Source organism: Myotis brandtii, unplaced genomic scaffold (assembly GCF_000412655.1).
Source record: "Myotis brandtii unplaced genomic scaffold, ASM41265v1 scaffold423, whole genome shotgun sequence".
Lineage (NCBI taxonomy): Eukaryota > Metazoa > Chordata > Mammalia > Chiroptera > Vespertilionidae > Myotis > Myotis brandtii.
In genome coordinates, this window is record NW_005366214.1 from 4,256,149 (window position 1) to 4,277,729 (window position 21,581).

The 21,581-nt window shown below is 37.9% G+C and overlaps 1 protein-coding gene across 1 annotated transcript in view; it reads right to left on the reverse strand.

Moving 5' to 3' along the window:
* LOC102254607 (leucine-rich repeat-containing protein 9) overlaps positions 1–21,581 on the reverse strand; it is an 89,211-nt gene that overhangs the window by 44,019 nt on the left and 23,611 nt on the right. Inside the window, exons 12-18 of the mRNA XM_014545953.1 lie at positions 18,587–18,719; positions 16,471–16,593; positions 15,723–15,838; positions 11,719–11,931; positions 7,132–7,251; positions 3,075–3,266; positions 1,678–1,803 (exon numbers count right to left, since the gene is read on the reverse strand). Coding sequence (XP_014401439.1) covers positions 1,678–1,803; positions 3,075–3,266; positions 7,132–7,251; positions 11,719–11,931; positions 15,723–15,838; positions 16,471–16,593; positions 18,587–18,719 — 1,023 coding nt within the window. The remainder of the gene's footprint in view (positions 1–1,677; positions 1,804–3,074; positions 3,267–7,131; positions 7,252–11,718; positions 11,932–15,722; positions 15,839–16,470; positions 16,594–18,586; positions 18,720–21,581) is intronic.

Consider the following 21,581-nt stretch of genomic DNA (forward strand, 5'->3'; position numbering starts at 1 on the left):
TGACCGGAATCGAACCTGGGACCCTTCAGTCCGCAGGCCAATGCTCTATCCACTGAGCCAAACCGGCTAGGGCTGTCTCTGTGCCTTTTATTGACTAGCCTCCCTAATCTGCAAGGCAGCTCTGTTATTTGCCAAGTTTCCATGCATGTGTGGGTCAATATTGAGTCTTTATATTCTACTAGAGACCCAGCGCACAAAATTGTGCATGTAGGGTCCCTAGGGCCTAGCCTCCTGCGATCAGGGCCATGTTCTGCCCGTTTGCCAGTCCCCAGGCCAAACGCCGCCTCTGACGCTGGGCTGTCAGGTTGTTGGGATCACCAGCTCATCCCCGGCTGCTTAGGAGCTCAGGCCTGCAGGAAAGCAGGTGCTGGCGACTTCATGCGCGTGTGCCAGGCCAGCCGCTGGAACACACTGCCCGCTTGGGGCTGCTCACGACGGGGCGGGTAGGCATGAGCATGCCCCGCAGCTTCCATCAGTACCTCAAGCCCCAGCAGCAGTGGCAGCGGCGGTGGGGGCAGCACCCGCGTGAGCAGCCCCAAGCGGGCATCATGTTCCATCAGCGGCCGGCCTGGTGCACATGCATGAAGGTGAAGTCGCGGACACCTGCTTTCCCACAGGCCTGAGCCCCCGAGCAGCTGGGGATTTAGCTGGTGATCCCAACGGCCTGACAGCTAACCTGGTCCTCTCGCCACCTACTCCTATTCCCCTGTTCACCATCGCTGATCCATCGGAGCCTGTGGGCAGGGGGCAGGGACCAAGAGGTCAGCCGTTCAGCCCGCTCGCCAGTCCCTAGTCCCGCCCCACCCTGCTTGTGGACCGAGAGGTGCTCAATTCACCTCATGGTGACTGGTCATTTGGTCATCATGGACACTGGCTTTTTATATATATAAATTCTTTTTGGTCTATTTGTCTAACTCTGCACAAATTCCACATTGTCTTAAAGCAGGGATGGGAACCTTTTTTCTGCTAAGGGCCATTTGGGTATTTATAACATTATTCTTGGGCCATATAAAAATTAGCCTGCTATATTTGGTCAAACATTTAATTAACTCACCCCTAATGTGTTGGCAGGGCCAGACCAATGATTTCACTGGCCTTATACAGCCCTCAGGCCAGATATTCACCACCCCTGTCTTAAAGGATTTTAATAAGTTTTGATTTCTGGTAGGGTAAATCCCCAACTCTTCTTCAGGAGTTAATTGTATTTTTAATCAACAAAAAAAGTATCTTTCCTTCATTTTGATAGATCCAGAATTAACTAATATTTAAGTGCCTTACAAAAAGTAAATAGATAGAAAACTAGACTGGAGATATTTAGACTGTTGAAGTGACTTTGTCCAAAATATTAGCATTATTAATCTGGGAATCATAGACCTCTCCGCTCCTTCAAGTTAATAGATTTTGTTTGTTTTTTTCAAACACAAACATATAATACCAATACTATGTAGCTAATTCACTAAATGATTTCTCATGGCCTCTCAGCTTATCTTATTTTATAGAAAGTTAAATGGGATACATTTAAATAGAAAAAAATTCAAGGGATATGATTGTTATATATTAATTGCTTTTTTATTAGCATGCTAAGACAATATAAAATCTTAATAACAAAATAAGAAAATGGGAAATGTTATTTGTATATTCAAAATATCACAATAAGTATAAATAGTTATATCTAACCTGAGTAATCTTTGTGCCACTGATGAATTTCATAGCTGCTGTAGCTTCTGCCTCTGAAACTAGAACCCCATCTAAGTGAGTCAGGGTCTTCAGTCTGCCAAGAACACTCAACCTTAGTGTGGCTGGCTGGGGAAAAATAACAGAAAGTTAATTTTTACAAAATACTACACCTGTTATGGCATGGAAGGGGGTGCTTCTTCATTCCTTCCCATATAACTCAAAATTATGCATCTTTTATTTTATTATATATCTAAAAATAAAGGCTTAACTTATCTATAATAATAATAAAGGGGCCGAGGAAGAAACGGTTAGGAGCAATCAGGCAGGCAGGCGAGCAGTTAGGGGCAATCAGGCAGGCAGGCAGAGTGGTTAGGGGCGATCAGGCAGGTAGGCAGAGGTGGTTAGGGGCGATCAGGCAGGCAGAGTGGTTAGGGGCGGTCAGGCAGGCAGGTGAGCAGTTAGGAGTCAACAGTCCTGAATTGCGAGAGGGTGCAGGTTGGGCTAAGGGACCCCCCACCCCCACCCCCCATGCATGAATTTTGTGCACCAGGCCTCTAGTTCTTTACATAATAGTCGAAATTAAATTATATTTATGAGTTAATCTGTCCTGTTTGGAGGTGGATGGTTCTATTCTTATGAAGGGGTAAATCCCATATGCTGTTGAAAAGCGACAGTGGTGAAAGTGTTCAAAGAACAATGGCCGTGCCTCCTTTTAATCTAGATCAGCAGTCAGCTAGTAGTAAGGGAGATGATAAATTTGTTCCCCGCTTTGTAGTATGTTTCTTTTACTATACTCTATTATTCTTGGTTCCTTTGCTTCATTAGAATAAAGTTCTAGCACACTGAGCTACATAAACTCTCTGAAGTTTTATAAATGGCAATGACATCTAACATTCTTAAAACCATAATACTATCAAACTATTAGATTACAAAAATGTCTGGCATGAAATTATAGCCTTTTATAGGCTATAATGTTACTTCTTATAGTAACATTTGATTCATTTGATAACTATACTAAATTTAACTTATGAAATACTTAAAGAAATTCTAGCTCAACTGATATGGCTCAATGGTTGAGCATCGACCTGTGAACTAGGAGGTCACGATTCAATTCCTGGTCAGGGCATATTCCTGGGTTGCGGGCTCAATCCCCAGTGGGGAGCGTGCAGGAGGCAGCCAATCAATGATTCTTTCTCATTATTGGTCTCTCTCTCTCTCTCTCTCTCTCTCTCTCTCTCTCTCTCTCCTTTCCCTTTCTTTCTGAAATCAATTAAAAATATTTTTTAAAGAAGAAATTCTAATACAATGAAGACAATTTGCCTATTTTTGGCTATCATTGAATAGTAGTGAGAAAATGGCTCTGAAATAATTGCTTTCTTATGACATCTGTTGCATACCTTTTGCCATGGATTATGTCGAATATCAAGAATGAGAAGGCTTGTGGTGTGTTTGCATAATATATTTATTTCATCACCAGATTTTTTCAGTTGATTCCAGCTCAAGTCTAACTGCTTCAGTTTCATCAGACCTCTGAATCCCTCAAGGGTTATCACATGGTTATGGCTTGCATCCAAATATTCAAGGTTGTACTGCAATAGATGCAAATAGAAGCGATGCTGAAGGGATCGTGGTTTGTATTTACATAGTTCCTTTCTCTACGATCCTCTAAATATTCTACATGCTTTTTGGTAATCCTCACAGAAACCTAACCATTAGTTATACTGCAATCATGGTATCAATGTATACATTCACTATAGAACTACAGGTATTTTATTTTAGTCATTCTCTCTTAATTCACACTTTGCCCTTGTTAACATAGAGTGGCATTGCTTGCTTTCAGAGAAAAGAAGGCAAAGAGGAACTGGGAAGATAATTTGTCCCCCCAAACAAGGAATTACACTTCTTAAGATTTAGGCTTTTGCTTTAAACTATTGAACATGGTTAAAAGGTTGATCTTCAGAGGTACAAACCAAACCTAGTTTATGATTTTTCTTATTCAAAAGCGCATGAATTTTAATAATTTTGAAAAATCATTAAAGTAACATATTCTGTGTTAGAAATTTGGGAACTACAATAAACAGATACAAAGAAAATATAGAAAACATATAATTCTATTGCTCACAAAGAATAATTGAAAATTTTTTATTATATGAACATACATATTTTTGTATAAAACAGATTATATTGTATAGAATTTTGTATCCTTTAACATGCTCACACATCATTAAATGTTCTTCAAAATTATTTTTAATGAGCATAATATCTAATATGTGTATTATTAGGATAGTTTTATTTTTATTTTTTTAAGTTTTTTTATTAATCTTTATTGTTGAGATTACTACAGATGTTCCTCTTTTCCCCCCCCATAGCTACCGTCCACCTGGTTTCCACCCCACCCCACGCCCTCACCACTCCATTGTCTGTGTCCTTAGGTAATGCATACATGCATATAAAATCTTAGTCTAATCTCTTCCCACACACCCCCACACCCCCTTCCTTATGAGAATCCTCAGTCTGTTCCATTTTCATGCTCCTGATTCTATTCCATTTACCAGTTTATTCTGTTCATCAGATTTTTTATTCATTTGATTTTTAGATTCAATTGTTGATAGATATGTATTTGTTATCACTTTCTTGTTCATATTTTTTATCTTTACCTTCTTCTTTTTAAAAAAATACCCTTTAGCATTTCATATAATCCTGGTTTGGTGGTGATGAACCCTTTTAGCTTTTTCTTGTCTGTGAAGATCTTTTTCTGACCTTCAATTCTAAATGATAGCTTTTCTGGGTAGAGTAATCTTGGTTGTAGGTTTTTGCTGTTCATCACTTTGAATATTTCTTGCCACTCTCTTCTGGCCTGCATAGTTTCTGTTGAGAAATCAGCTGACAGTCAGCTGACAGGCACTCCCTTCTAGGTAACTATTTTTCTCTTGCTGCTTTTAAAGTTCTCTGTTTGACTTTTGCCTTTGGCATTTTAATTATGCTGTGTCTTGGTGTGGTCCTCTTTGAATTCCTCTTGTTTAGGGTTCTCTTTGCGTCTTGGACTGGTAAGTGTAATATTTCTTACCACTCCCTTCTGGCCTGCATAGTTTCTGTTGAGAAATCAGCTGACAGTTCTATGGGTACTCCCTTGTAGGTAACTAACTGTTTTTCTCCTGCTGCTTTTAAGTTTTTCTCTTTGTTTTTTGCCCTTGGCATTTTAATTGGTGTGGTTCTCTTTGGGTTCCTCTTGTTTGGGGTTCTCTGTGCTTCCTGGACTTGTAAGTCTATTTCTTTCACCAGGTAGGAGAAGTTTTCTGTCATTATTTCTTCAAATAGGTTTTCAATATCGTGCTCTCTCTCTTCCTCTGGCACCTCCAAAATTCTGATGTTGGTACACTTGAAGTTGTCCCAGAGGCTCCTTACACTATCCTCATATTTTTGGATTCTTTTTTTCTATTTGCTCTTCTGATTGGGTATTTTTCTGCTTCCTCATATTTCAAATCATTGATGTGGTTCTTGGGATCCTCTAGTCTACTGTTGAATCCCTCTATATTATTCTTTATTTCAGTCACTGTATGCTTAAATTATGACTGCTCCTTTTCTTTTTTCTTTTCTTTTTTTTTGGCATTCTCAGTAAGATCCTTGAAAGTCTCACTGAGGTTTGTAGAATATTCTTGAATAACCTTATAACTGTGGTTTTGAACTCTATAGCCAGTAGTTTGCTTTCTTCCATTTCTTTCATTTGTGATATGTTTCTTTGTCTCCACTTTTTGGCTGCTTCCCTGTGTTTGTTTCTATATATTGGGTATAGCTGCTATGTCTCCCTGAGTTGATAGAGTGGCCTTGTGTAGTAGTTGTCCTATAGGGCCCAGTGGCTCAGCCTTCCCAGTCACCTGAGCTTGGAATTCTAGGTGCACCCCTTTGTGGTCTGTGAGCACAGTCTTGTTGTAGTTGAGACTTGATTGCTGTTAGTGTCACTGGGAGGAATTGACCTCCAGGCCAATTGGCTATGAGGACCAGCTGAGACTACAGTGGTGGAGCTGCTGTGTAGGAGACACCCTTATAGAGCAGGACTTGCTTCAGTGTGGCTTTGGTGTTCACTGAATCTGCCCCTTGAGTGTGTCACTAATGGATGTGTAGAGTTGTAATCTGGTATGGTCTGACACTGACCACTGGGTACACTGGCTCTTGGTTCTCCAGGGAGGTGCAAAGTCAGACACTGCCTAGGGCCACCCAGCAGGAGCTACAGAGAGATCTGTAGATTCTTCCTCTTTGTATCGGGTTTGAAAGTGCCCAGATGAGGCCCAGCTGTGAAGCAAGGCAGGATAGTGCTGGTGCTGGGTCTTGGGCCTTTTATTGATAGGTTTGGGACTCCCTGATCGAGCTGCAGCTTGTTTGACAGGTTTTTAGCCTGAGAAAGGACAGGCCATTCATATGCAAAAGCTGCTGCCCACAGCTTGGGTGGGGTTGTAAATTGGGTGGAGTGGGGTCTCAGGAAATCACCAGGGCAGAGCAAACAGAAATGGGCAAAAGGAGGAAAATGGGGACTGAAAGAGACTTTGCTTTGGGCAATGGGTGCACGATGCAGTATGCAGATGATGTTTTGTTGAGTTCTACACTTGAGAACTATATGGCTTTGTGAACCAATGTCACCTCAATAAATTCAATTTATAAATGAATGAATAAATAAATAAATGGGACTTTGGCTTACCATAAAAAAACAAGGAAGGGAGCTTAATTAACACTGAAACCAAAGGCCAATAAACAAAGTAACCGCTCCCACATCAGTGGTGGAAGCAGCAGCGCAAGGACTTTGATATGGTTGCTAGGAGGTAGAGAATGAATAAGAGCTGAGAATGATATTCTGAAAAGGAATGTAATGAGCTGGGACCCACGGAAACTTGGAATGATGGATTAGAGTTATGAAATCACATATGTAATTAATTTTGCTATATAATATATGACAAGGAAAGCAAAAGCCAGACAAGATCCAAACTAATGTGTATATGAGCATTACTATATTTGTCCTATGAACTATGAGACAACAAACATGAGTCAAACAAGAGCCATGCATGTGACATTCAGGTAGAAAGGACAAGGCAGAGAGAAAAAGAAATAACATGGATAATGAACAGATGGGAGGAACTGACAATATTAGATGTGAAGTAGTAAGAGCAGAACAAAATGAAAACAACACTTTCCAAAGGGTATTTTAAAAACAATCTGGAATTGTTTTAATAATTTTTTTTAAAGTAGCTAGAAATCTGATATGACCACAGTTGTATATTTGGTTTTCAAATGGAATCTATATTTTAGAGAAAGTAAGATAGTACAGAGTATATAGGTTTTGTTCCTGATCTGGGCTGTATAATCTTGAATATGGTATATATGAGGTCATAATCGCAAACACAATTTATCCATCAAATTAATAATTCTGTTTTACTTAAATAATTTTGAAAGAACAGTTCTTACCAAGTGGTATACATCATCTAAACAAGTAAATTCGTTAAAACTGATATTAAGTTTTCGAAGTCCTGTTAACTTGGAGAGATCTCTCAGTCTACTCAAGCTGTTTCCATGTAGATTCAGATTCTGAAGTAAAATAAAACATAAATTAAAAATAAGACAGATTATACTCTACACCATAGTTACTTAAATGACATTAAGATTGAGCCAATAAGAAAAAGAAATCTGCCCAGCCAGTGGCTCAGTGGTTAAGTGATGACCTATGAATCAGGAGGTCATGGTTCAATTCCTGGTCAGGGCACATGCCTGGGTTGCAGGCTTGATCCCCAATGTGCGGTGTGCAGGAGGCAGCCGATCAATGATTCTCTCTCATTATTGATGTTTCTTTTAAAAAAAAATATATTTTATTGATTTTTTACAGAGAGGTAGGGAGAGGAATAGAGAGTCAGAAACATCGATGAGAGAGAAACATCAATCAGCTGCCTCCTGCACACCCCCTTCTGGGGATGTTCAGTCCGCAGGCCGACGCTCTATCCACTGAGCCAAACTGGTTAGGGCATTATTGATGTTTCTATCTCTCTCTCCCTCTCCCTTCCTCTCTGAAATCAATAAAATATATTTTAAAAATCTAATGTATGGTTTTTGGAAGGTATAGTTTATTATAGCATCATTAGATCTGGTTCTTGATTAATTTGACTTTCCACTTGGTCCAAGTTTATCTATAATTGGCATGAAATTATTTTACAAAAATAGTTTAATACTAGAGGCCCAGTGCACGGATTTGTGCACCAATGGGATCCCTCAGCCTGGTCTGCGGGGATCGGGCTGAAACCGGCTCACCAACATCTCCCAAGGGGTTCTGGATTTTGAGAGGGCAGTTCTTGGGTGATGCACCCCAGAATCGAACTCCCTCCTCTCTGGTTCCAGGTGCATTACCCAAGAACCCCAGCTGCCAAGTCACCACAGCTCAGCAGCTCCTGTGTTGAGCGTCTGTTCCCTGGTGGTCAGTGCACATCATAGCTACCATACGGTTGGCCAGTTGGCTGGTTGGCCAGTCACTTAGGCTATCTATATATAGATATTGTTGAGATATTTATTAGGACAGATATATTGCTTAGGCTGGCCAGTGAACAATATAGGCCCTAAAGATTTTGGATATTAGCTGGGTAACTCACAAGAGAGAGTGGATGGCAAGGATATACCTTGACTGCAAGAAACCCTGTGAGGGCACTAGACTGAGGAAGAAAGGCTGAATGAGGTGCTGAAGTAGGAGGACAGAACATCAAAGAAGGAGGTGGAAGAGTGGATAAGACAATTTCTATGTCAGGATTTGGCCCAGACTTCCCCTGTCCATTTTCCTGGGCTATATAAAAATGATTATTATTATATAGTTTTATATTTGGGGGAGACCCTGATATCTACATATCATTTTGTCTTTAAGCTACAGCATTGTGAATGGTATCAAGCGAAGATTATGTTTATGTATAGTCTACAAAATAAACAGTGGCATAAGAAATGTATTAATACAACTTACTGCAGTAGTCACAATAAATTGGTATTATGATAAAATTAGGTTTCTACCTCCCAATCTTCTTCACTTGCCTCTACCATCTAATACCTTATTATATATACTATGGACATAACTAAATTCCTGGTAGGGAGAAACAAGTAAATGTCAAATAGTTGTCAAAACTTAGCTAAAATTAAGAAGGGCCAGTTTATGCATACTAGTTTATTCCACAGGTCATATGTAGGTATCAACCATGATAAAATCTACAGATACCTTACACCTAACATGTCCACAACTGAATTCATCAACTTCTCTATATATTTGCTTGATAGTTTATGTTGTCAATCCTGATTAAGAGTTTCACTATCTAACAGATATTGTTGATCACCCCCTTTCCCTCTTTTCCACATTCATTTGATTCTAGAAATGTTTCTCAAACCAATCACTCCATACTATCACTACTATCAGTGCCTTAGTTCAGACTATTATCTGTCATTTGGATTACTACAATAGCTTTTACTGGATTTCCATACCACCAGTCTGACTTCAGTGAAATCTAAACACAAGCTGCCAAAATTAGAGTCTTTACAGAGAGCCAGTTTCTTAAAGAATCTAAAATTTTAAATTTGCCTTTAAAAATCCATTCTAATCCTATATAATAAAAGGCTAATGTGCAAATAGACTGAACAGCAGAACCTAATAGTCACTATGATGTGCGCTGACCACCAGGGAGTATGTGAGGAACATGGTGGGCGTTGGCTGCAACAGGATAGTGGGACAGGTGAACAGGGAACCAGACCAAGGCGGAGCTCCAGTCGCTGTCACTGGGGCAAGCCTCTGGTGATTACTGAAAATTCTTCGCTCCCATGTGGCACTCACACCTGCTGCCAGCGCTGGCCCCACTTGTACCTGCTGCCGATGCCCGGTGCTAGTCCCGATCACTCAGCGCCATCAGCGGGAGTGAGCGGCGACTACTGGCCCTGATTACTCCTGAGGGCTTCTCCACCTCCTTCTGCTCGTGAGGGGCGATTGGGGCAGCAGCCGCCACTCACACTCGCTGACAGCACCGGCCCCAATTGTTCTGCACCATCAGTGGGTGCAAGCAGGGCCAGTGCCATCAGTGCATGGGAGCAGCGGGAGCGGGGCTGCTGACAGACAGGGGACTGGGGCTGCGGCGGGAGGGGCCAGGCAGGGTCACAGAGGAAGGGCCGAGACCCTCCCCTGTGCCTACTGCAGCCTCGCCACCCACAGTTCCTTTCAAGGTGCACGAATTTATGCACTGGGCCCCTAGTATGGCTATAATCTCCTACTCTTCCACCTATTGTTTCATGTTGCTTCCTGTATTCCAACTGACACCTCTACCTTCTACCATCACACATCCTATGTTCTAGTCACACTGAGTTTCTCTGTGTTCCCTGAAGACACCATGCTCTTTCAAAACTATGTGCCTATGGGTAGAGTATTTCCTCTGCCTGGAATATGTAAACAACTAAATTTCGCTTAACCGTCAAAAATCTGCACAAAACTCACCTCTTTCTGTGGAACTCTCCCAGCAACTCCAAGCTTCCTATGTTTTTTACATATCTGTCTCCTCCACAAAAATGATGTCCTTGATGCAGGAAAAATAATTTCTTCATTCTGAATCCCCAATACTTACCTCATTGCCCAAAACATAGCACATTCTCAGTAAATGCTAGATGAATAAATCAGTGCAAAAAACAGACTATAACTGACAACCCTAATTTTTTGGTATGTAATTGTGCTATTAAGGAATATAAAATTATGTTACAAATCTGGGGTTTTTATTTCTAAATAATTTATTTATTTTTATGTATGTTTTCATAAAACTCAATCCAGTGGGGAAGACTGAAAAGAAAATAAGAGGTATGTACCTGAACTTATAGTAATGACACAGAGGAAGGAAAACAAAGGATGTGCTCTCTAAACGTTCTTGTGACCTCTAGTATTCTTACTAGAAGCTCTAGAAAGTTTGCTGGCTTTTAAGCAGTATAAACAAATTTAAGATGAAAAAGCCTCTCCATTCTTATGTTATGGATGTTGATCAAATTAATGCATCCAGGCTGAGGTCATATCAGGCTAAGGCATTCTGAAATTGTATTCTCCTCCTCTCTTTTTTGTTTGTTTTTTTCCTCCTCTCTGTTTTTTTTATCTTGCAAATCACAGATAACAAAAAGACCTATCTTCTGTTGTATTTTTTTTTATTCAATCCCTTTAAGTCTACAGGAATACATGTCATAGAGTTTTAATCCAGTCAAAACACACTCATATATTATACCTTGCATTACTAAAGCTTTATTATAAAAAAATTATTACTCAAATATGACATCTTGATATTATAGTGCAGAAACAATGAATTGCAGACACCAGAGGGGTGAGGGCATGAGTGGGGGGATGAGGGGGCAATGGGGGCATAAGGACACATATGTAATATCTTAATCAATAAAGAAAAAAAAGAAAAAAGAAAAAATGAATTGGAATGTGCTGTAAAACATATTCCAGAATTCAAATACTTATTATGAAATAATTTGATTAATGAATCTTAATATCCATTGTATTTTGAAATGATAATATATTGGGTATGTTAGATTAACTAAAATATATTACTAAAATTAATCCTGCCATTTAAATTTTATTATCTATTTATTGATTGATATAGAGAGAGAAAGAGAGAGAGAGAGAGAGAAACATTAATTTGTTGTTCCACTTATTTATGAATTCATTGGTTGATTCTTGTATGTACCCTGACTAGGGATTGAACCCGCAACTTTGGTGTATTGGGACGACGCTCCAACCAAGTAACCTACTTGACCACGGCCAATTTTTAAAATACGTTGTAAATATGAATAGAAAATTTTAAATTACATGTATAGCTAATATTACATTACTACCAGACAGCACAAATGTAGTCCACATAGAAGGAAAGGGTTGGGTACTTTGGAATTTGACCACATGATGCCTGGCATGATCAGATAGGTGGTTTAATACCTTTAGATTTCATATGATAGGTTCTGATTCCAAATGCAAGGTTCTTGTCCAAAAATGTTATTCATCATAATACTTACTACAATATGACTGTATACATTAGTCTTGGCAAGGGAAAGTATTGTTTTATCATCCAAGCTAATAAGTTTTGGTCTTGGCTTGATCCTGGGGTCCATTTTTATAACTTCATCATCAAATTTCAATTCCTGGGACAATACTGATCCTTCTGAACTTTTTTTGCTTTCTTCTAGAATAGCATTGTTGACTGAAGAAAATAAAGAATAAGTCTTGACCTAAAAATTTATTTAAAATATTGAAAATTTGGTTGCTGAGTTTATCGTTTTTGAAAAAGAAATAGGCTATTTAGAAAAGGTTTTTAGTTATATAGTAACTAGAGGCCCAATGCATGAAATTTGTGCAAGGGGCTTGGCCCCTGCCCGCTGCAGCGGCCGCCTTTGCCTCAGCCCTCTCAGCTCCGGCTTCGTCTGGAAGGACGTCCAGTCTAATTAGCATATTATGCTTTTATTATTAATGACCAGAGGCCCAGTACACAAAATTCGTGCATGGAGGTGGGGGTCCCTCAGCCCAGCCTGCACCCTCTCCAATCTGGGACCCCTTGGGGGATGTCTGATTGCCGGCAGTCAAACATGCCTCTCGCAATTCGGGACCGCTGGCTCATAACCGCTTTCCTGCCTACCTGTCTCATCGCCCCTAACTGCCTCTGCCTGCTGGCCTGATGCTGCTAACTGCTCTCTCCTGCCCACATGGTCGCCCCTAACCACCTCTGCCTCGGCCCCACCACCATGGCTTGTCCGGAAGGTCGTCTGGAAGATGTCCAGTCTAATAAGCATATTACTCTTTTATTAGTATAGATACCTATGAGGATAAGAATCACCTTAGGCAATGTATGAGAGTAGATTAAAACTGTGGGCTAAGAATAAGTGATGTATTCATCCCCTCCCACTAAATATTCCTTAAAATTAGCAAAAATTTATATAACAATGGATAGGGCACAATGAAAGACTAGAAATTGTGAGACATAAATCAGAGGGGACTGAATTGACAGAGAAATAGGATCAAAAAGGTAACCTCTAGTCAAACCACATGCAGGAGATAACCACTGCAGAGCAGGTCCAGAGAAACTTGGTGTTCTGAGTGGACAAGTAAAACAGCAGGAGAATGCTCCAGGTAATTGGTAATCAGATAATTATATAATTATGGTAAGAATTATGTATTGATAAGCAAGAACAACATGAACAAATAGAAATGACTCTAGAAAAAAACAAAACAGTCTATAAGAGAATTTTCAAAAACCTGGGAGAATAAAGCATCTATATTAGAATAAAGCATCTACTATAGGAAAAATAGGATACAAAACTTTGAAATAAAAACAATAAGTGGAATTAATAAATGCTTTGACAAACCAAATGGATATGGCAACAGATCAAATTAGCAATGTGGAAGCTGATATTGTGGAACTCATCCAGAACACAAAATTTTAAAAATGAAGATATAAAATATGAAAGAAAAAATTTACAAGATGTGGAGGATAATTTAGAATGTCCAATGTTTAGTTTCAGGGAGCTTGACAGAAAATAGAAGAGAGGAAATAATCAAGGAATTACAAGAAAACTTCCCTAAACTAAAGAAAAAACTGAATCTTCAGGTCAAAAGAGTTCATGAGGTGGCAAGCAGAAGAATGATGGAGTTACTGTCTTTGCTGACATCCCTGAATAGTCAGGAACTGCCCACCTCTCAACTATTTATAATTTGAGTTTTTTTTCTACTTACTATTTGTCTGGATTTCTGTGTCTTTTGCTGAAAGCATACTTGACTAATACAATCCCATTCATAATAACAATATAAAATATACATGCCAAGAACTATACTTAACAAGAACTAAGGCCTATATAAAGAAAACTGTCAGAGAGGACTTGAGTAAATGAAATAACTTATCATGTTCCTGGATGAGAGGCCCAATACTGCAAAGTATTCATTTTACCCTAAATGAAGTTTTAAATTCAATACAATCTCAATGCAATCCTAATAGGATTTTAAATAGAATTTAGCAAGCTGATTCTAAATTTTATTTAGTAAAGAAAATGCTCAAGAGTTAGCTGAGAATTTTTTTTTCAATGAGTTGGGGGCAGGGGAAGGGAATTTGCCCTATCATTTATCAAAACATATCATCAGGTTGTAATAACCAAAACAATCTAATAGGGGTCCAAGATTAGACAAGAAGATCAATAGAACAGAATAGAAAGATCTATAAATCGGCCCCTTATATATGAAAATAATTTTAAAAACAAAGATGGTATCTTAAAGTAGAGGAAAAAAGATGATGTTTGTCAAGTAGCTATTCATTTTTAAGAGACAATTTATTTGATCACCATACCTCCCTCACACAATATAGAAAAATACCTAGATGGAACTAAATATCTAAAAGTTTTAGAATAATCTATATAAGATTTGGAAGAAAATAAAGAATCCTGTCTAATAAAGAGAGAATATGCTAATTGACCCTCACACCATCGCAAAGATGTGGCACCCACAGCCAATAAGGAGGGATATGCTAATTGACTGCCCCACCCTCAAAAATGATGGCGCCCACAGCCACATTATAGCCAGCAGGGGAGGGCAGTTAGGGGTGGCCAGGCCGGCAGGGGAGGGTAGTTGGGGGCGACCAGGCCAGCAGGGGAGGGCAGTTGGGGGCGACTGGGCTGGCAGGGGATCAGTTAAGCGTCGATTGGGATGGCAGGAGAGTGGTTAGGGGGTGATCAGGCTTGCAGGCAGAAGTGGTTAGGGGCAATCAGGCAGGCAGGCAGGCAAGCAGTTGGGTGCCAGCAGTCCCGAATTGTGAGAGGGATGTCTGATCGGGCCTAAATTGGCAGTCAGACATCCCCCAAGGGGTCCCAGATTGGAGAGGGTGCAGGTTGGGCTGAGGGACACCCCCCCCAATTCATAAATTTCATGCACCAGGCCTCTAGTATTTATATAAGCCTTCTGAAATGAGACATAAAATTTAGAGTCCATACTGGAAAAGAAATATCTGACTTCTTAAAAATTAATGTGTAAATTACGAATTAAAATGAAAGGTAAGTCTTTTGCTACAAATAAAAAAATACAAGTGACAGAAAATATTTGCAACATATAGACATGATAAAGGATTAATATCCAGAATGCATATAAGAATTTTTCCAATCAGTATGAAAACAATAGAGCCCAATAGAAAATGGTTAAAGGATATTATAGGTGATTCAAAAAATTATAAATAACCCATAACATATGAAATAATAAAATATCCTCTTTTTTCCCCCCATCAGAGTGAGGAAAAAAAGATTGGTAATATTTTGTGTTGGTAAAGATGCAAAAAACAAACACTATAATACTGTTGGAAATTCATAAAATGGTAAAATCTTTGAAGAGAATGCTCAAATTATCAAAATTTAAAATGCATATTCCCTTTTACTATCCAAATTCTTCTTTAAATCTATGCTGCAGAGAAACGTCTACAATGATGTTCACTGAAATATTGTTTTAAATAGTAATAATACTGAAAGAAACCTATGTTTCATCAATAGGGTAGTCAAATAAATAAGATTATTTCTGAATAGTATGCACCTACCAAAAGACTGATGTATAGACCTATATGTACTGAAGTGAAAATATGTCCAAAACATATTGTTAAAGGCAAAAATCATCACACAATACTTAGAATTTGATTTTACAATGTAAAATGGTATGTGTTGTTATATTTGTAAATGCATAGAATAAGTCTGAAAACAAACCTACAAAGCTGTTAATAATGGATGCCTCCTGAAAGAGAGTGGGGTTGAAATGAAAGAAGATTTTCATGTTTATTCCATATTTTTCAATATAGTTTGAATCTTTTCCAGTGGGACTCCAGCCATATGTTACTCATGTAATATATTTGCATAATTAAAATATTTAGGTGTCATAGTGATTTGTTTTTAAAATTTAAGTATATATACATATACATATGTATAGGACATAACATTATTAGACTTCAAATTAATGTTATGTTCTCATTTAAGAAACTCTAGTATTAAAAATACATCCATACCACTGTAACAAACTCAAATTCAACGATGTATTCTGGCAAAACAAGGTCATGATCAAAGACAAACCACTTGCACTGCCGAAAGCTGCAATCACAGTTTCTTTGTCCCACTATAGAATCTAGAGTAAAATCAGAAACAAAAACAGGCAAAATAAACACTCTTCAACATGACACATAATATACTTTTTTCATTCTTACATAGATTCATGAACAACAAATTCAGCAAGTTCCAACTATTATTTTAGTGTGTGGAGAGTTTTTTTCTTATATCTTCCCACAATACCTAGACTGTTTGTTAATTCTATAAGTACTCACTAGTCACTCTGTCACAACATAGACTAGTAGGATTTACTTTTTTCATATTAGTTCCCTTTTCATACTTTTTCACTTTTCTATTCAATATGTGATTCATATAGTTTTGACAAATGTATTTCTCTAAAACCTTTGTTGTTAAAAGGGTTTTTATCTTTTATCATGTTATATATATACATACATGTATTTATATATATACACATATATGAGATTATATGTGTGTAAAATATAAAATGTTACAAATAATATATTTGCACACATAAATGACATTGAAGTAGGGGTTAGAAAAATGGAAGTTCATTAGTAGCTAGGCATATTTTTTTGTAGAAAAAGTTTACAAACTACTTGAAATAGAGGTTAAATTGTAAGCATCTGTATTAAATACAAACGTTTTGTATTCAGAAAGATGAAAGCACATTTCTCTTTATGGTAGACATACTTAGTGCACATTTTCGAGGGACGAACACTGAATTAACCATTGGATAGTTGGCCTGACTGATGGAGTCCTGTTCACGAGCCTGAACACTCTGGCCAAGGAAAACCTTTGTAATGAGGAGAATGCCTAAGTTGAAAAAACAAATAATTTTTAATAATTCATTTTAGTAATTTTCCAATATCACATTTCTTATTGGCCCCAGACCTGACTGTATGCTCTGTAAAGGCAGAGATCCTGTCTAACTTGTTGCCACTGGATAGCACATAGCACATTGCTTGATCTAAAATAGTAGCTCAAGAAATACTTGTTGAATAAATGCAATGGTTATAAAAGGAGATTCCTATAATTATATCAAGCAAAGCTTTACAGAAAAGGAAGAAAAGGACCCAAAAATTTAGCAATATTTTTATTAAGTAATTTAAAATAAGAAATCTGTTGTCCTTAATGTTAACTGTTGTAAAAATTCATCTCTGCATCATTAGTATTTAGCATGTGGCTTGGAGCATAGGAGGCAATCAATAAATGCCTACTGATGGCTGAACATTTCTTTTCCCTTTAGATTTTAGGGAACCTTGAGATTCACTAAATCCTAAGGATTTCCAGGAGTCACTGAATCATATAGAGTAACTTCTAATTATAATGCATAAAACATTCAGATGACTTTTTAAAGAACTACGTATCCTATATAATAAAAGGGTACTATGCAAATTGAGCCTAATGGCAGAACAACTGGTTACTATGATGCGCACTGACCACCAGGGGACAGACACTCAATGCAGGAGCTGCGCCTGGTGGTCAGTGTGCTCCCCCAGGGGGAGCTCTGCTCAGCCACAAGCCTGACGGCTGTGAGCACAGGGGTGGTGGTGGGAGCCTCTCCTGCCTCCTTAGCAGCACTAAGGATGTCCGACTGGTGGCTTAGGCCCGCTCTCCCAGGAAGCGGGCCTAAGCTGGCAGGTAGACATCCCCGGAGGGGACCCAGACTGCAAGAGGGCACAGACCAGGCTGAGGGACCCCCCCAAGTGCATGAATTTTTGTGCACCAGGCCTCTAGTAAGCTATAAAATGTTAATCGGTAGAAACTAATTGCTTTGGAAAGCATATGCTAGAAAGATGGAAAACACCATCCTTAGGATAGGAATGGAGAAGGATGAGAAAAAAGATTTATTATTTTTTTTCAAATAAATAGTTCTTTCTAAGTTCAATAATCTGCTTAATTTTCTGGAACCGAGAATATCACTCATATAAATAAGTTAACCAAATTTCTGACTACTCAATCTTCAGTAGGTTGGATAGTTAAGACCAAAGAATAGGTGTCCCTTACTCCCTGACCTGATCAATTCTCATTATGATTGATACTATGCATTAATACTTCATCTTTGTGGCTCTTATGATAATTATAATTCTACATTAATTTGAATAATAATTAATGCTGGTGAGCACCATAAAAGACAAGACTGTCTAGTTTGCATTGACTATCCCTATCACCTACCAAGTGCCTCATTGTGTGTAAGCATTCAGTAAATACTGGTGGAATGAAAAATGAACTGTGTAAGAGGGCGAGGCAAGAAAGGACATGATGAGCTGGTCTTTTTCCCTAATCTGTAGGTACCAGGGAACCTCTTCTAGAAGTGTCCTACAAATGGGTCATGTACTTTTATTTATATCTACTCAAGATGCAAATAAAGTTCTGTTGATTGAATAAATGAAATAACAAAAGTTTATCTTTAAAAAGGCAACTTATAAAGCAATCCATTTGGGGTATGTGTAAGTGTAAATAATATATATACATTTATATGTATGAATATATGTATATTTAAAGTTTATTTTAGGACACAATGAACAAAAGCAGACTTTATATTAGATAACATGGATTAAATATGAGTAACAAATGAGTCTCATCCTATTAATGTTGACACATAAAAATCACTCAGTAATATTTGTTGACAACCTGACTAAAGTAATAGATCAGAAATTCATGTATCACTACACTGATAAATACTAAATAAAATGGTTTCAGAAAATCTCCTGAGTTGATAAACCAAGTATCAAAAATGATATGAAACTAATGAATTTGAAGACTTAGAACTTAAAGGTTCAGGAACAGAGTATATTTGTATTACCATGTCTAAAGAGCTCATGGTCAAAGGAGTTTTTCTTATCATCCTTGTGCTTTTGCTGTAGAAATTCAATTCTGGGACATTCACACATGCTTAGGCTGTTAGCAAGAGTGACAGCTTCCTTTCTGAGAGGCAGCTGTAATGAAAAACAAAGTCAGTTTTTTATAAAATTGGTAATATGTCAACTTCAACATAGTGGGTTTATTATTTTATGTTTATGTGGTGTAGGATCTACAGTTTTACACATATTCAATGATACCCCACTAATAATCGTGCATATTCCAAAAAGAAAATCCTATGGGAATGAGATATTACATTAGTGAAGGTTCTTATGTATGTATATTTTTTCTAATAATATATCTAGTCTAATAATCTACCTCGTTTTTCAGATACATCTCACTGTGCTAGTGCATGAAAATTTTAGTTTGCATTGTGACTTGATTTCTTTCTTCAAAGTGTTTTATCAGAAATATTTATGTTACTTGTTGTGAAAGCAACTCTAAAGAGCAATCAATCTCTAGTTTTAGCAGTCAAAAAAACTAGAGCTAAGAGAAATTGTATAATCTATCCAAAGACAGAAGTAGAAGTTGGCAAAGCCATGATCTAAACTCAGTTCTACTTCTCCATGTCACTATCACAGTTTTGAAATTATTATTAGTTTAATGTTAGTAGCCAAATTATCTAGAAATATATCTTTTTTATAAAAGCTGAATTGCCTATATCTTTTTTTTGTATTGAAATCTGTTGTCCAAAGAAGTTTTATAAAATAAATGCTGAAATGTGCCTCATATGACCACAATTTCCACATTCCAGTAAGTACAACCTTCTTAGATTTCTAGGGAACATCACTAAATATTTATTAGATGCAAGCTATTTGTATGGCATTGTGAGGCTATAGCATGGTCTTGGCCGTCAAATAAGAGAGGGGCTGGAAACTATACCCAATAATAAAAAATACAAGGGCCCTGACCGGTTTGGCTCAGTGAATAGAGCGTTGGCCTGTGGACTCAGCGGTCCCGGGTTCGATTCCGGTTGGGGGCATGTACCTTGGTTGCAGGCACATCCCCAGTGGAGGGCGTGCAGGAGGCAGTTGATTGATGTTTCTCTCTCATCGATGTTTCTAACTCTCTATCCCTCTCCCCTCCTCTCTGTAAAAAATCAATAAAATATATTTTTAAAAAATACAAGGCATCACTAGATGCATCAAATAAGATATCCCTTTTTAATTGAAGTGGTTAAGATTAGACATAATTCCAATAATCAGAAACTTTATAGAGGAAAGTATTTTTAAGAGGAAGAAAACATGAAGGCACAGAAACAGGTGTGATTGCCATTCATCCATCTGCCCAACTATCCATCTTTTATTCCTCAGACTTCAACTAAGAATCTATAAACAGCCCCTATCCTCAAGGACTTTTGGAGAAATTCATAGAAATGATTACATTTCAATATAACAAATGTGCTCCAATTGCTTGCCACTTAATCAATTTCCACTTAACCAATTCACAGCATTAACCAATATTTTCCATTCTCTCTATAACCCACAGTATGGTGACAGTCAGTATAAGAGGGTACTTTTAAAATTACTTCTAATTAGATGTACTTCTAATTCCATCCAGTCATGTTGTATGCTTATCAAAAGTCAGTTAATTTTATTCCTAAACTTGTTTATACTGGTTTTATTTATTATTAAAATTATGTACATTGCATAAAGCAATTAAATATGAGATATTTTCCAGCCAATATGTCCCCCCATTTCTAAGATCTTAACAATGAGAGTAATTGATGATGGGTGTAGAAAGAAGGGCATGTTAGTAAAATTTAATCTTTGGGTATTCTCATGTTTTGAAGCAAGACAAGGAACAAAAAGGAAACAAAGATAGGGCAATCAGAAAAATAAGAGGATAAAAATAGTGCAATATCATGGATGCCAAAGGAGAGTTTCAGAAAGGAAAGAACAGTCAATAGTATCAAATGTTTCAGACAATATTAGTAAATATTATAAAAAATTTTCTTATGTGCCAGGAACTGGTCCAAGAACCCTTTTGATAAATTTTAATAATACATTTTAGTTAATCAAATATTTCCAAAATATTATCATTTCAATAAGTAATCAGAATATAGGAAATTACAGTCCTGTTTTCTGTACCATGACTTCAAAAACTGGTATATATTTTAAACTTAGAGTCCATCTCAGTTCTGGCTGGTAGCCCTTCAAATGGTCAGCAGTCACATGTGGGTAGTGGCTACTGTACTGGACAGAGCAGTGCAGAGGATTAGAGATATCGCATCTCCTTTAGGAAATGCAGGAGTTGAAGCACTAGCACAATGTCTGGCAAGCAGAAATGTTAGCCCCATCCTTCCCCTACCCTCTGTGCCCATGATGGTTCATAGTTCTCTGAAATGACCCTGAGCACTTTACCTTCTAAAACTCTCAATTCCTCACCTCCTTCATACTTCTCTTCCAGAAAGTACGGGGGGTGGGGGGCACCCTCACCACACCACCTGCTGAAGCTACCATCACCTCTGGCCTAAGCTGCGTACCACCTCCTGCATAGAGTGCCCTTGTTATTTGCTCCGACTCCCTTCAATCCATTCTCCACAGAGCAGTTGGAAGGTTGTTGTTTTGTTTTAAAATGTTGGTAAAAATATGGTAAAAGCTACCATTTTGAACATTTTAAGCATACAATTCATTGGCATTAAGTACAGTCATAATATTGTGCAACTATCACCACTATCCATTTCCAGAACTTTTCAACATTCCAAATAGAAGCTCTGTACTCATTAAGCAATAACTCCTTATTCCTCTATCCTCCTCACCCCCTTGTTCACCCCTATTCTACTTTCTATCTCTACCAATTTGCCTATTCCAGGTACCTTATATAAGTGGAGTCATATAGTATTTAACCATTTGTGTCTGGCTTATTTCACTTAATATATATTTTCAAGGTTCATCCATGTCATAGCATGTATTAGAATTTCATTACTTTGTATGGCT